Source organism: Jaculus jaculus, chromosome 5 (assembly GCF_020740685.1).
Source record: "Jaculus jaculus isolate mJacJac1 chromosome 5, mJacJac1.mat.Y.cur, whole genome shotgun sequence".
In the NCBI taxonomy this organism is placed as follows: domain Eukaryota; kingdom Metazoa; phylum Chordata; class Mammalia; order Rodentia; family Dipodidae; genus Jaculus; species Jaculus jaculus.
The window spans coordinates 78955161-78968202 of record NC_059106.1 but is presented as its reverse complement, the minus strand read 5'-3'; the positions used below and the strand labels follow the sequence as shown (position 1 = coordinate 78968202).

The 13042-nt window shown below is 46.0% G+C and overlaps 1 protein-coding gene across 2 annotated transcripts in view; it reads left to right on the top strand.

Moving 5' to 3' along the window:
* Positions 1-785: 785 nt before the first annotated feature.
* Ctps1 (CTP synthase 1) overlaps positions 786-13042 on the top strand; it is a 34292-nt gene continuing 22035 nt past the window's right edge. Inside the window, exons 1-5 of one of the 2 annotated variants that reach the window (XM_045150834.1) lie at positions 786-918; positions 4529-4707; positions 6788-6958; positions 9571-9671; positions 10457-10573. In XM_045150834.1, the coding sequence (XP_045006769.1) occupies positions 4542-4707; positions 6788-6958; positions 9571-9671; positions 10457-10573 (555 nt within the window). In that variant the 5' untranslated portion in view covers positions 786-918; positions 4529-4541. Of the gene's footprint in view, positions 919-1143; positions 1254-4528; positions 4708-6787; positions 6959-9570; positions 9672-10456; positions 10574-13042 lie in introns of those variants that run through there. The other variant, XM_045150835.1, reaches the window with a different exon arrangement.

The window sequence follows — 13042 nt, the reverse complement described above, 5'->3', positions numbered from 1 at the left end:
CTCTCTCCACCCAGCCGGGCCTCACGCTGCCTGAATGATACAGGGGTTCCATTCTGCATCGCTTCTGCTTCAGTCTTTTCGTTTTACTTTTTTTTGTGGGGTGGTAGTTTTCAAGCTGGCCTCAAACTCATAGTTGATCCTCCTACCTCTGCATTCCGAGTGCTGGGATTAAAGGCGTGCACAACCACACCCAGCTCGCACCCAGCTCGGTCATTTCTGTAATGGCTTCCCTAATCTCCCATCTCCTCCAGACGTGGCCAGCCATCCCTTCCCCGCCCAACCCCAGACTTGGTCTCTGGCCCCAGCAGCGGTCTTGTGAAAATCTCCACGAAGCCTAAGGAGCGTATCACTTGCACACTTCTTCCCCTTGATCGGAGGATAGGGTCCTTTGTGGTGTAGCCCACTCGAGGCAGAGTGGGTGCTAAGGGATCAACATCAGCCTTGCGACCCTTGTTCTTCTGTATCGGGTGCCTTCGGGGAACACGTGAGTGACTCCGCGGGCACTCCACCGGCTGGCGCGGCACCATCAGAAGAGCTCAGCGCTGTGCGACCATGAGATGGTCTGGCTGGCAGCCCCGCGGGAAGCTGACAACAACATGGCAGGAGGAAGCAAAGGGCTGGGATGGATGTGTTGGGCGGGAATCTCAAGCACCGCACACCCACTTCGGCTGAGGCAACGTGGACCACCCGCTAGGCCCGAGCCTCGGGGTAGAGCAGCGCCCGCAGCCAGCCCTGAAAGCGATCTGCGCCTGCGCGCTCTGGCCCCGCCCCGCCCTCTGCGTGCGCACCGCCTAGAGCCCGCCTCCTATAAAGACTGCTGGCGCATGCGGCCCGCTAGAGCACTGGCTGCCAGGGCTCCGCCGCGACCCCGCCGGCCTAGCTGTGAGGCTGACGCGAGAGTCTTGAAGCCTACCTCAGGTAGGCTGACTTCGAGGAATCCCGGAGGAACCGTTCTCCGATACCGGAGTTCACGGCGCCGGCCGTGCCCAGAGCCGCCGGCCCCGCCGCCTCGGTGATAGGCGTCTCTCCTCACCAATCAGGGGTGAAGGCGCCCGGCGCCCGGCCCAATGGGCTGCGTGTCTGGAGGGAGTGTGGCGGGTGGCCCGGGTCCGCGAGGAGCCGGCTCCCGCGCGCAAGGCCGCGTGGTCCCGCCTGCGGAGTGGAAGGGTTGACCGCGGTGGGACAGCCGCGGAGGTCTCGGGCCCCCAGCGGCCGGCCGGTCGTCCCGATCTGGCCGTGAGGCGGAGAGCGCTGTAAGAGGAGACCCCCTCCCCATGAGCTCAGCCATCCGGGGAAACCGTGCTGCTGCCGCTTGGTTCCGCGGTCCTGATCCTCGGCCTCGGGGTTCGGGCTCGGCCCACCTCGGAGGAGGCTTCTCGGTCCCACGGAGCCCGCAGCGGCGGCCTGGGGTTCCTCGGGCTCTTCCCCCGTGGGAGGAAGGGGCTTGTGGGCTCCCTGGGCCTTCCGACCTGGGCTGGTCCTCCGTGTCCCCACGGGTGTCTTAGAGGCCGGATGCAGATGCCGGCGTTGTTGAGTTCACTACGCCTGAGTAGCGCTCCCACGTCCACACTTGTTTCGATCCTCAGTGGACCTGTGTGACTGGCGGCCTGCCATCTGATTCTCGGCTCTCGGACCGGGGCACCTGGGACTTGATCTCATAACTTTACTTACTCTCCTCCCCCGACACCCAGCCTTCTTATTTTCTATCTTTGGTAAATTTCTGTTACATCTTAGTGCAAGTTGCTTCTGTGTTGAAAAACTCATCACCTACAGACAAAAAAGTTGGGAAGCTAGTGGTGGTGCACGTCTTTAATCTCAGCACTTGGAAGGCGGAGGTAGGAGGATCACCAGGAGTTCAAGGCCACCCTGAGACTACGTAGTGAATTCCAGGTCAGCCTGGGCTAGAGTGAGACCCTACCTGAAAAACCATGTTGGGCATTCAAGTTAGCACATGATGCCCCTTTCGCCTGCCTGTTAAGGCTGTACCCTTTGCAGAGTTTTAGGTCGTTTAGGCAGTTGCTCCATTAGGGCCCATTGATAGTCAGGTCTTCCGAATAAGGACAGATGGATCCTCTCCTGCCCGCGTTGAAAGCTTTTCCTCAGAGCCTTTATGCTAGAGCCTTTGTGCATTGTCCTCTGCCTCCTATCACTGTTTACTCTTCATTTGCAAGTGTACTTTTTTTAAAAATTAATTTATGAGAGAGAGAAAGAGGTAGAGAGAGAAACAATGGGTATGCCAGGGCCTCCAGCCGCTGCAGAAGAACTCCAGATACATACGCCCCCATGTGCATCTGGCTTATGAGGGTCCTGGGGAATCGAACCAGGCTCCTTTGGCTTTGCAGGCAAATACCTTAACCACTAAGCCATCTTCTCCAGCCCAAGTGTGCTGTTTTAACAGGACAGCCAGCATCATGAGGTATGGGCCAAAAATCTAATTTTTTGTGGTGCCTGTAGCATGTGAGTGGCTCTCCCATGGAATGGTACTCTGTAAATGTTAGGGAATAGACCTCCCACTGGATCTTTGTGGCTGTTGAAATAATTATTGTCAGCACCGTGGGAGATTGCCAGAATTTCCCTGAAGAGAAGCCTACCCTCTTAGAGCAAAACTGGGGCAAAAGTCAATGCAAGCAAGTGAGGTGAATCTTCATTCTAAACCCACTCAAGGTAGCTGAGAAATATGTAGGAACATACAAATATACTCAGTTGAGACCAAGTTGTAGTCCTGGCAAGGGATGTTTGATATAGGTCAGTAAGGAACCTTTCAGTTATGAGGTCATAGAGTAGTATTTCTCCCCAATAATAGTGTCAAGTAAATTTGGAGAAGTCTGTATTATATACTCTGACCTCTTAGGGGTTCACAGGCCATAATACTGAATATGGCCAAAGATTTTGAGTTAAGTAACTGTTCAGACCATCATTTTCTTTGATTTATTAGTCCATACATTCCCTTTCCTCCCCCCCCTTTTTTTTTATTTTTTTGTTTTTGTTTTTCGAGGTAGGGTCTCTAGTCCAGGCTGACCTGGGGTTAACTATGTAGTCTCAGGTTGGCCTCTAACTCATGGCGATCCTGAGATTAAAGGCATGTGCCACCACACCTACGCCCCCCCCCCCTTTGAGACAGAATCTCATTATGTTGACCAGGCTATCCTTGAACTTGGGGTGACCTTCAGTCCTTTGCTTACTAGTGACTGCTGGGATCACAGGCATGTGTCATCACTCCCAGCCATAAAATCCTTTTTTTTTGGGAAACCATAAGCATACTCTCTGTATGAGCATGGTAAGCAAACTGTATTTTTCTCTTTCTTAAATAGTTAACTGTGTATGCCGAAGATCATGTCAGCTTCTGGGTACCAGGTCTACATTTCATATAACTCCCACTTCCTGCCTTCTTCAAGGGTCCTTAGCATAGCAGAATGATTTTTCACTTGGACAAGAGGAAGCAAATACCTTAGTAAGGATCATGCTTTTGTAGCTCTTGGAGCAGAGGCTGGAAAGAGCAGAATAGCATTCCTTGCTGTTTGAGGGGAAGGCATGTCAGGCATTGTTGTTTGCTTGCCAAGTGTGTTCATTCCTCTGGGGCTGGGAAATGCTTCAGGCAGAACTCCCCTTTCCTTGTTGCTTTTGTGGCTTGCTTTTGTTATTATCTGACTTCCCATGAAACATTCCTTGAGCAATGTCTTCTGCATACCAGGTGGAATATTATTCTCTGGTGACTGTGTTTCTGTTTTGGGGTCACATTTGGGTTTGCTGACCAATTAGTGGTCACAAGCTGGGCACTGGTGATAAAATAGTACTCTTGGTGAGTGAGACATTGTCTCCTCACAGTTTGTTTGACCACTGTTTTCACCTGCCTTTTGAATTCTCATTCTTGCCCAAGCTGTTTCCTTTCATTCAACTCCATTTCTTTTAATTTAATCTGGTCTTCCCTTGTTGACTTCTGCCCACTGTGTGCTTCACACTGGGTTATTGCTTGAGGTCCCTTTCCTGCTGTATGTACAGTCTATTCATAGCATACCTGGGAGAGCAAATTACAGGAGAGAAGTGCATATAATCAAAAGAATTTTAGGCTTAGCTGTAACTTCTTTTGAATATTTAGTAGTTCTTTCCTTTTGGTTATTCTTCTAGAATTTAGAGGAGCTCTGTTTGTTCCATAATATGCTATAGTTTAGCCAAAGACATTATTTCTTCCTTGGAGAATTAGAGCACTCATTCAGCCCAAAGCAGGGAAAATGATGAGGCACCTGACTAGTAAGTATCTCAGTGAATATTTGAGCTGATTGATTCTCAAGGTCATTATCAAAACTTTAAACAAAATTAGCATTACTCTGTAGCATTTGTTTTCCTACTCCTATTTGATTGGTGGTACTCAGTGATCCAAGAAATGTCTGTTATGATCCTATTTAAGCCTGACAACCTTTTGAAGTCATGGGACAGGCTCAAGAGAGTTCATAGCATAACTGGCAGATCCAATATCTGAACCAATGGTTTGGCTTATTGAGATATATATTTTTTGTTATTTTTCTTTCAGCTCAAAAAGAAAAATGAAGTACATACTAGTTACCGGTGGTGTAATATCAGGAATTGGAAAAGGAGTCATTGCCAGCAGTGTGGGTACAATACTGAAGTCCTGTGGCTTACATGTAACTTCAATTAAAATTGATCCCTACATTAACATTGATGCAGGAACCTTCTCTCCATATGAGCATGGTAAGCAAACTGTATTTTTCTCTCTCTTAAATAGTTACTGTGTATGCTGAAGACCCTGTCAGCTTCTGGGTACCAGGTGTACATTTTGTATAACTTCTATTTCCTGCCTCCTTCTTTTTTTCTTTTTCTTTTTTGAGGTAGAGTCTCGCTCTAGTCCAGGCTGACCTGGAATTCACTATGTAGTCTCAGGGTGGCCTTGAACTCCTGGCTATACTCCCACTTCTGCCTCCTGAGTGCTGGGATTAAAGGCATGTACCACTATGCTTGCCTTTTTCCTGCCTTCTTAAAGGGTCCTTAGCATAGCAGAATGATGTTCTGTTTCACTTGGACAAGAGAAAGCAAATATCTTAGTAACAATTTAGTGATTAAAATCCATGAGCTTCTATAATAGAACTGATTTAGAGGGAGGTGGCATCTTAATGGAAATTTATCTTTTTTTTAAATTAAAATTTTTTTTCATTTATTTTTATTTATTTATTTGAGAGCAACAGACACAGAAAGAGGCAGAGAGAGAGAGAGAGAGGGAGGGAGGGAGGGAGGGAGGGAGAATGGGTGCACCAGGGCCTCCAGCCACTGCAAACAAACTCCAGATGCATGTGTCCCCTTGTGCATCTGGTTAACGTGGGACCTGGGGAATCGAGCCTCAAACTGGGATCCTTAGGCTTCACAGGCAAGTGCCTAATCGCTAAGCCATCTCTCCAGCCAGAAATTTGTCTTTTATTGGACCAGGTACAACAAGGACCACAAGAGTTGTCTAAACAGAGGCTAGGGAACAACTTTGTAGGGATTCAGGCAATAGATGACAGATGCAGGATCGAGGATCAGTAAGCTAGGGATTATGTTTTACTGCTGGAGTTTGGATAAATACAAATAAGTATCTTTTTTTTTTTTTTTTTGAGGTAGGGTTTCACTCTAGCTCAGGCTGACCTGGAACTCACTATGTAGTCTCAGGGTGGACTTGAAGTCATGGTGATCCTCCTACCTCTGCCTCCCAAGTGCTGGGATTAAAGGTGTGCACCACCATGTCTGGCTTTTTTTTTTTAGTATTATATTTATTTGAGACTGAGTGAAAGAAGCAGAAAGAGAAAGGGAGGGAGATAGAGTATAGGTGTGCCAGGGCCTCCAACTGCTGCAAATGAGCTCCAGATGCATGCGCCACCTTGTGCATCTGGTCTACATGGGTCCTGAGGAATCATACCCAGGTCCTTTGGCTTTGCAGGCAAGTGCCTTAATCTCTAAGCCATCTCTCCAGCCTGTATCTGTCTTTTACATGGGTACTGGGGAATGGAATCTGGGTCTTTTGGCTTTGTTGGCAAGCTATCTCTCCAGCCCTGTTTTTTCTTTTTTCTTTCTTTCCTGGCTTTTTTTTTTTTTTTTTTGGTTTGTTTGTTTGTTCCTGGGTTTTTGAGGTAGAGTCTCAGTCTAGCCCAGGCTGACCTGGAATTCAGTATGGAGTCTCAGGATGGCCTTTTAAACTCATAGTGATCCTCCTACCTCTGTTACCACCACACCTGACTTAAATACTGTATTTACTTAATATGAGAGAGAATGGGCACGCCAGGGTCTCTAGCCACTGCAAATGAACTCCAGACACATGTGCCATCTGTGAATCTGTATTACATGGGTTATGGAGAATCGATCCTGGGTCCTTAGGCTTTGTAGGGAAGTGCCTTGACTGCTAAGCCTCTCCAGTACCTCTAGAATTCTGTTCTATTGTAATTTAAACCTTACTCTGCTCAGGTAGAAGACTGCTGAAGGCTTTTTGGCCTTAGGGAGCCATAGGGATATTTTTTCTAGCCACCATGTTATTGTAAAGTCCCTTCATCTATAGCCTTTGGGGCTAGTGTTTCCTTCATTCTGTTTCATATCTCTTTCTGGTAAAGAGTGAGTTCTGGCTTTTGGAGAATAATTGGTAATTTTTCCTTTATGTCATATTTTGTTTCTAGAAATGGATTTTTCTGTTTCATGTCAGGTTAATGTAGACTATGTTCTACCTGAGTGTTGATAATTTAAGAATTCATTTTTGCACCATGGCAAATAGGCTTTTCATGTCCCTTAATATGTACACTATTGACCGCAGGTGAAGTCTTTGTGCTAGATGATGGTGGAGAAGTTGACCTTGACCTGGGAAACTATGAACGATTCCTTGATATTCGCCTTACCAAGGACAATAATCTGACCACAGGGAAAATATACCAGTACGTCATTAACAAGGAGCGCAAAGGAGATTACTTGGGGAAAACTGTCCAAGGTAATACTGGATTTACCTTTAGGGTTTACAATCTCAAAACCACTTTAATTTCATTTGGGTATATGTATTTATTCTTTCAAGTATTTTCAGCATTTTGCTAAGGTATTATTACCACAACACCCTTTCAACTGAAACTTTCAAAAGTAATTTGAAGAAGCCCTACTGTCCTGCAAGTAGCATGAAAGCTGTCAGTCCGCACTGCCACCAGGCTTGAGTGCAGAGAACTGCCACTGTGCTGACGGTGAGGTGAGGTGAAAGACGTGAAGCCAGGTGGCATGCACAGGTGGTGGTGGGAAAAGTTGCTTCCATTGTTTGCATTGGCTTTTAGGCTTTTCATCTGTCATGTGGGCCAGTGGGAGTCTGAAGTAGGCTCCTGGGCCCTACCAAACTTACCAGTTCTGCTTAGCTGTGTTGGCTGCTTTGGTTTAAAGAAGTGTTCTGCTTTAAAAGGTAGTGTTGGAAAACCACTGGTCTTATAAAGAAAACAGCCCCAGTTTTGAGGATTGCTGAAGAGTATTTTTCTTGGATTTGTGAGAACAAATTTACTTTTGGCTTCTGACTTGACTGCCCTGAGTGACTGCACTGAGAGCCAGGGGTCATACTGACAGATGGCTCAGGATGGCTCAGGTCCAGTCAGGTCATATTGGGGTCTTAGCTCTGTTACTTATTGGCCTTAGGGACACAGGCAGATAGATGGCATATCCTCCTGAGGTGTGGTTTTCTTTTCTGTAAAATGGAGACAGTTATAGCATCTGCCTCATGGGCTGTGGGGAGGTCTAAAGAGCTGGATAAATCTGGTGCTTCCCCAAGTTCCTGACACAAGAAAGGATCCATTAGAAATTCAAAAGTGTATTGGTTGGTTTGTACAGTTTGTTGTTCTAGGCCTCTGGTGTGCTCATTCATCTGTTCATCGTTCATCAAATATTTATTGAATACTCACTACAGTCAGGCTGGTGCTGAGAACATGTGATGACTGAGATCAGCAAGGTCACTGTCCTCATGGTAGTTAGCTGGGAGAGACATAAAATAAACAAGTAAAACAAGGTGTCTCAGAAGAGCTGTGAAGGAAGTAAGTGGTGGCCAGAAGCATGATGGGGAAAGCTACTTGGAATCCAGGAGATGGCCTTTGAGCTGAGGAGCTGCTCACAGGTCGAGTGAAGGCAGGGTCACAAGCTCACAGGCCTAGGACCACTGAAGACTCTGGCCAAGGAACAGAGGAGGCCAGTGTGGCTGAGATACGGTGGCCCTGAGCTATGAGGTCACCAAGTGAGCCCTTCTGTTAGGATTTAACTGAGAACAGGAAGAGGTCCTGACAGTTCAAACTGAACTGATTAATTCTGACATGGATGTCTAAAAGATCCCTTTGAGCTAGGCATGATGGCAAATGCCTTTAATCCTAGCACTTGGGTGGGGGGCAGAGGTAAGAGGATCACCATGAATTCAAGGCCACCCCGAAACTATATAGTGAATTCCAGGTTAGCCTGGGCTAGAGTGAGACCCTTGAAAAACCAAAAATTAATGATCACTTTGGTCTCTGTGTATGAGACAAATAATTAATATTCCACTGTAGGTACTACATTATAACCCTAGATTACTCAGTAACTCAGTCATCTTAGCTACTTAGAAACAACTATGATTTAAAAAAAAAGTACAGCAGTAGTTGGCACGTTTTGAGCTCTGGCTCTCATAAAATTTCACTTTTATGATGTTGGAGCTATTATTTAACAGATGGGGAAACCAGGCTTTAAAGTAGGGATGTAATTGGCTTTGTAAGCCACAGCTAATTTGTGGTGAGCTAAGATTTGAATGCAGACCCCAGATGCCATGCTCCTAACTATTCTGCCATACTGGACTGTCAGTAAGTTGGAAACAGGTGGCGCTGGGTTCTGGTGGTCTGTTGCTCCTGGAGAGAGTTCAGGTGTAATGTGTCCACTTCAGCCTCAGCTGAGAACAGTAGGAGTGCCACATGGTCCTTGTGCTTGTGTGTGGCTAGAAGGTAGACTGCATGGGGCACATGTCCTGAGGTGGTTCAGGGCACTACTCTCAGCCACATTGTCCCCCTCCTCTCCCAGAGGTAGCTCTTCCTTTAGTCCAGGCTGACCTGGAATTCACTATGTAGTCCTTGATTCACTATGTGGCCTCGAACTCACGATGATCCTCCTACCTTTGCTTCTTGATTGCTGGGATTAAAGGTGTGCGCCACCACACCTGGCTTTTTTTTTTATTTAATTTTTTATTTATTTACTGGGGGGGGGGTGGAAGAGAGTGTGTGTGAGGATGGGCATACCCAGGGCTTCTAGCCACTGCAAATGAACTCCAGATACATGCACCACCATGTGCATCTGGCTTCTATGGGACCTGGAGAATTGAACTTAGGCTTTGCAGTCACATTGTTTTTAGTTTTCCCTGAAACAACCTTTGGAGGCCAAAGGATATGTGAGCTCAAATATTTGTAGTAACCATTTAAAGGCCCTCTAAAGTATTTCTATTGTCGCACTGCTATTTTGTTCAGGCAATGGGTGCAGCAGTTTGTTTTAACAATAGATGCATTGGCATTGTCAGTGCTGATGGACAGGTAAGTGTAAGTCACAGGTTTCTTTTCTCTTTCCCAGTTGTCCCTCACATCACAGATGCAATCCAGGAGTGGGTGATGAGACAGGCTTTAATCCCTGTAGATGAAGATGGCCTGGAACCTCAAGTGTGTGTCATCGAGGTTTGTATGATTCCTGCCACTGGGCATCTGGCTTTACCTAGCTACTGGGAAATCGAACCAGGAGTGCTAGGCTTTACAGGCAGGCACCTTAACTGCTGAGCTTATCTTATCTTCAGTGCCTGACCTTCCATTTCTGTCCATGTGCAGCATGGCAGGTGGGGGCACAGTTAAATCAAGTGGAATGGCATGCAGAGGAAAGTAGTACTCTCCAAGTGATGCATCTTTACTCCATGTTTGAGTCCACTTCATGCCAGCCACACAGTGTGGCAGGCCACATTTTCATCCATCTCTTGATGTTGGCTGACTTCTGCTAGAACTCACAACTATATTCCATCCTTGAGTGAGCTTTCTTTGGTTACTGTACTCCTTTCTGCTGATCCGGTGCTGGATCTCAAAAGTTTTGTTATAGCTATTGCTTTTTAATAGAAAACTTATTTATGGCTAACTATGGAGGTAGATTGAAGTTTTTGTTATTTCTTTCTCTTTGTGACTTGTGTGTGTACAGAAGGTACAGGAGATGCACAGTTTAGTTCCTGGTACCATTCTTGCCTGACCTTTTTCTTGAAATGTTGAGGCAACATCTATATAACCTTGGAGTCATCAGCCTGTCTGAAAGTAACAGCTGTCAGCACAAAGAAGTGTGTTGACTGGCTTTCTGCATGGCTGGGGAATTGGCATCACATGGGAATTGGCCACTGAATTGAGGTGACAGAGCAGATATTACAGCAAGAAACGACCAGAAAAAGGTTGAATGCTGAACTTCTGATATGGTGCTGTCTTTCCAGCTTGGCGGAACAGTAGGTGATATTGAAAGCATGCCCTTTATCGAGGCCTTCCGCCAGTTCCAGTTCAAGGTCAAGAGGGAGAACTTTTGTAATATCCACGTCAGTTTAGTTCCTCAGGTAAGGCATTGCAGCTTTAAAAAAAAAAATTTGTTTTTTAATTTTTATTTACTTGAGAGAGAGGGAGGAAGGGAGGAGGGGAGAGAGAGGGAGAGCACGAACGAATGAATATGGGTGCTCCAGGGCCTCCAGCCACCTCAAAAACAAAAAACACCACCTCTGCAGGCATGTGCCACCTTGTGCATCTGGTTTACAGGAGTCCTGGGGACTTGAACTTGGGTCCTTTGCTTTTGCAGAGGCAAGCACCTTAACCACTAAGACATCTCTCCAGCACGTAATTGCAGTTTGATGTTGGGGATGGGAAACACCCCCAACATTTCCTGTTTAGGAAATAAAGAATGTCTCTGTGAGTTTATTTGAAAAATACATGAGGTCACTTGAAGACAGTGGATTGAACATGTGTACTTTCATTTTTATGACAAAATTAAAGGGTTAAAAATTTTTTTAAATTTCTTATGTAGGTATACGTGTGGTGTGCACAGGTGTGTATATGTGTTTGTATGCATGAGGGTGCACTTGAGTGCATGGGTGTATGTGGAGACCAGAGGTTGATATCAGATGCTGTCTTACTCAAGTGCGCTCTTTTTTTTTTTTTCAACTGCGCTCTTTTACAGAGGCAGTATCTCTCACTTGTGCTCAAAGCTCGTAATTTAGCTAGTCCAGCTAGCTCGTCCCCACAATCTACCTGTCTCCACCTTCCAAGTACTGGGATCACAGGCGGCTGCTCTGCCTAGCCCACATTTCTGAAGTCTGAACCCTGGTCCTCACACTTACACAGAGTGCTTATCCACTAAGCCATTTCCCCAGACTCCCACTGTTTTAAAAAGAGTATTTTATTTTTATTTATTTATTTGAGAGATGGAAAGAGGGAGAGAGAGAGAGAATATAAATGGGCATGCCAGGGCTTCCAGCCACTACAAATGAATTCCAGATGCATGCACCTTTTGGTGCATCTGGGTTATGTGGGTATTGGGGAATTGAACTGAGGTCCTTTGACTTTTCAGACAAGCACTTAAACCACTAAGCCATGTCTCCAGCCCCCCCCCTTTCTAAAAAAGATTTTACTTATTTATTAGAGACAGAGAGGGAGAGAGTGGGCGCACTAAGGCCTCTAGCCACTGCAAATGAACTCAAGATGCATATGCCACCATGTGTCTCTGGATCGAACTTGGGTCCTTAGGCTTCGCAGGCAAATGCCTTAACTGCTAAGCAATCTCTCTAGCGCCCCCCCCCCTTTGTTTTTTTGAGGTAAGGTCTCACTCTAGCCCAGGCTGACCTGGAATTCACTGTAGTCTCAGAGTGGCCTCGAACTCATGGTGATCCTTCTACCTCTGCCTCTCAAATGCTGGGATTAAAGGCGTGCACCACCACACCGGCTTATTTTTGGGTTTTTGAGATAGGGTCTCACTATGTAGTTCAGGCTGGCCTTGAACTGATGGAAGCCCTCCTACCTAAGCCTCCTTGGTGTTTGGAATATAGTTGTGAAACACTATGCCTGGCTCAAGCCTAAATTATGTATTAGATGGTACCTTTATAGTATGTTTCCTACCTCTTGTCTAAATAATGAAGCTTCTAGATTAAAAGAGCCCATTGAGTTACTAGCATATTGGATGAAAAAATGACGCACACCAAGGCTAATCTTTGTGAAAATTTGAAATAATGGAGAAATCTTCAAAGGCTGTAAGGAGGAAAATCAAGTCAGTATGACAAAATTAAAGATAGTGACACCACTGCATTAAAAATTCCAAGGTTGGCTGGGCGTGGTGTCACACACCTTTAATCCCAGGACTCAGGAGGCAGAGGTAGGAGGATCTCCGTGAGTTTGAGGCCACTGTGAGAATACATAGTGAATTCCAGGTCAGCCTGGGCTAGAGCAAGACTCTACCTCAAAGGAAAAAAAATCGAAGGTTGGGGCTGGAGAATGGCTTAGTGGTTAATGCACTTGCCTGTGAAGCCTAAGAACCCAGGTTCTGTTCCCCAGTATCTAAGTAAGGCAGATGCACAAAGTGGCACATGTGCCTGGAGTTTGTGTGGTGTGGCTTAGAAGCCCTGTCATACCCATTCTCCCTTCTGTCTCTCTCTTTCTCTCTTCTCAAATAAATAGATGAAAAAAAATTATAAAAATTTAAGTTGGGGCTGGAGAGTGCTTGAAGGTTAAAGGAGCTTGTTTGCAAAGCCTCTGGGACCCAGGTTCCTTTTCCCAGCACCCACAGAAAGACTGATGTGCTCAGCAAGAGACCCTGACATGCTAATGTGTGTACACACACGGGACATATAAAATTAAAAATTCTACTGAAGGTTATTTCCAATTTAGAATTCAAAACTCAGCAAATCTTAATTGTGGGAGAAGATTAAAAATAATTTAATAGAGAAGGGAAAGTACAGCACATGGTTTTCCAGGATGTCTGGTCATTAAATACTCCGAAGTATGTGTTCCTGAGCAGCATAGTGTGGCATGGGCAATGAGAA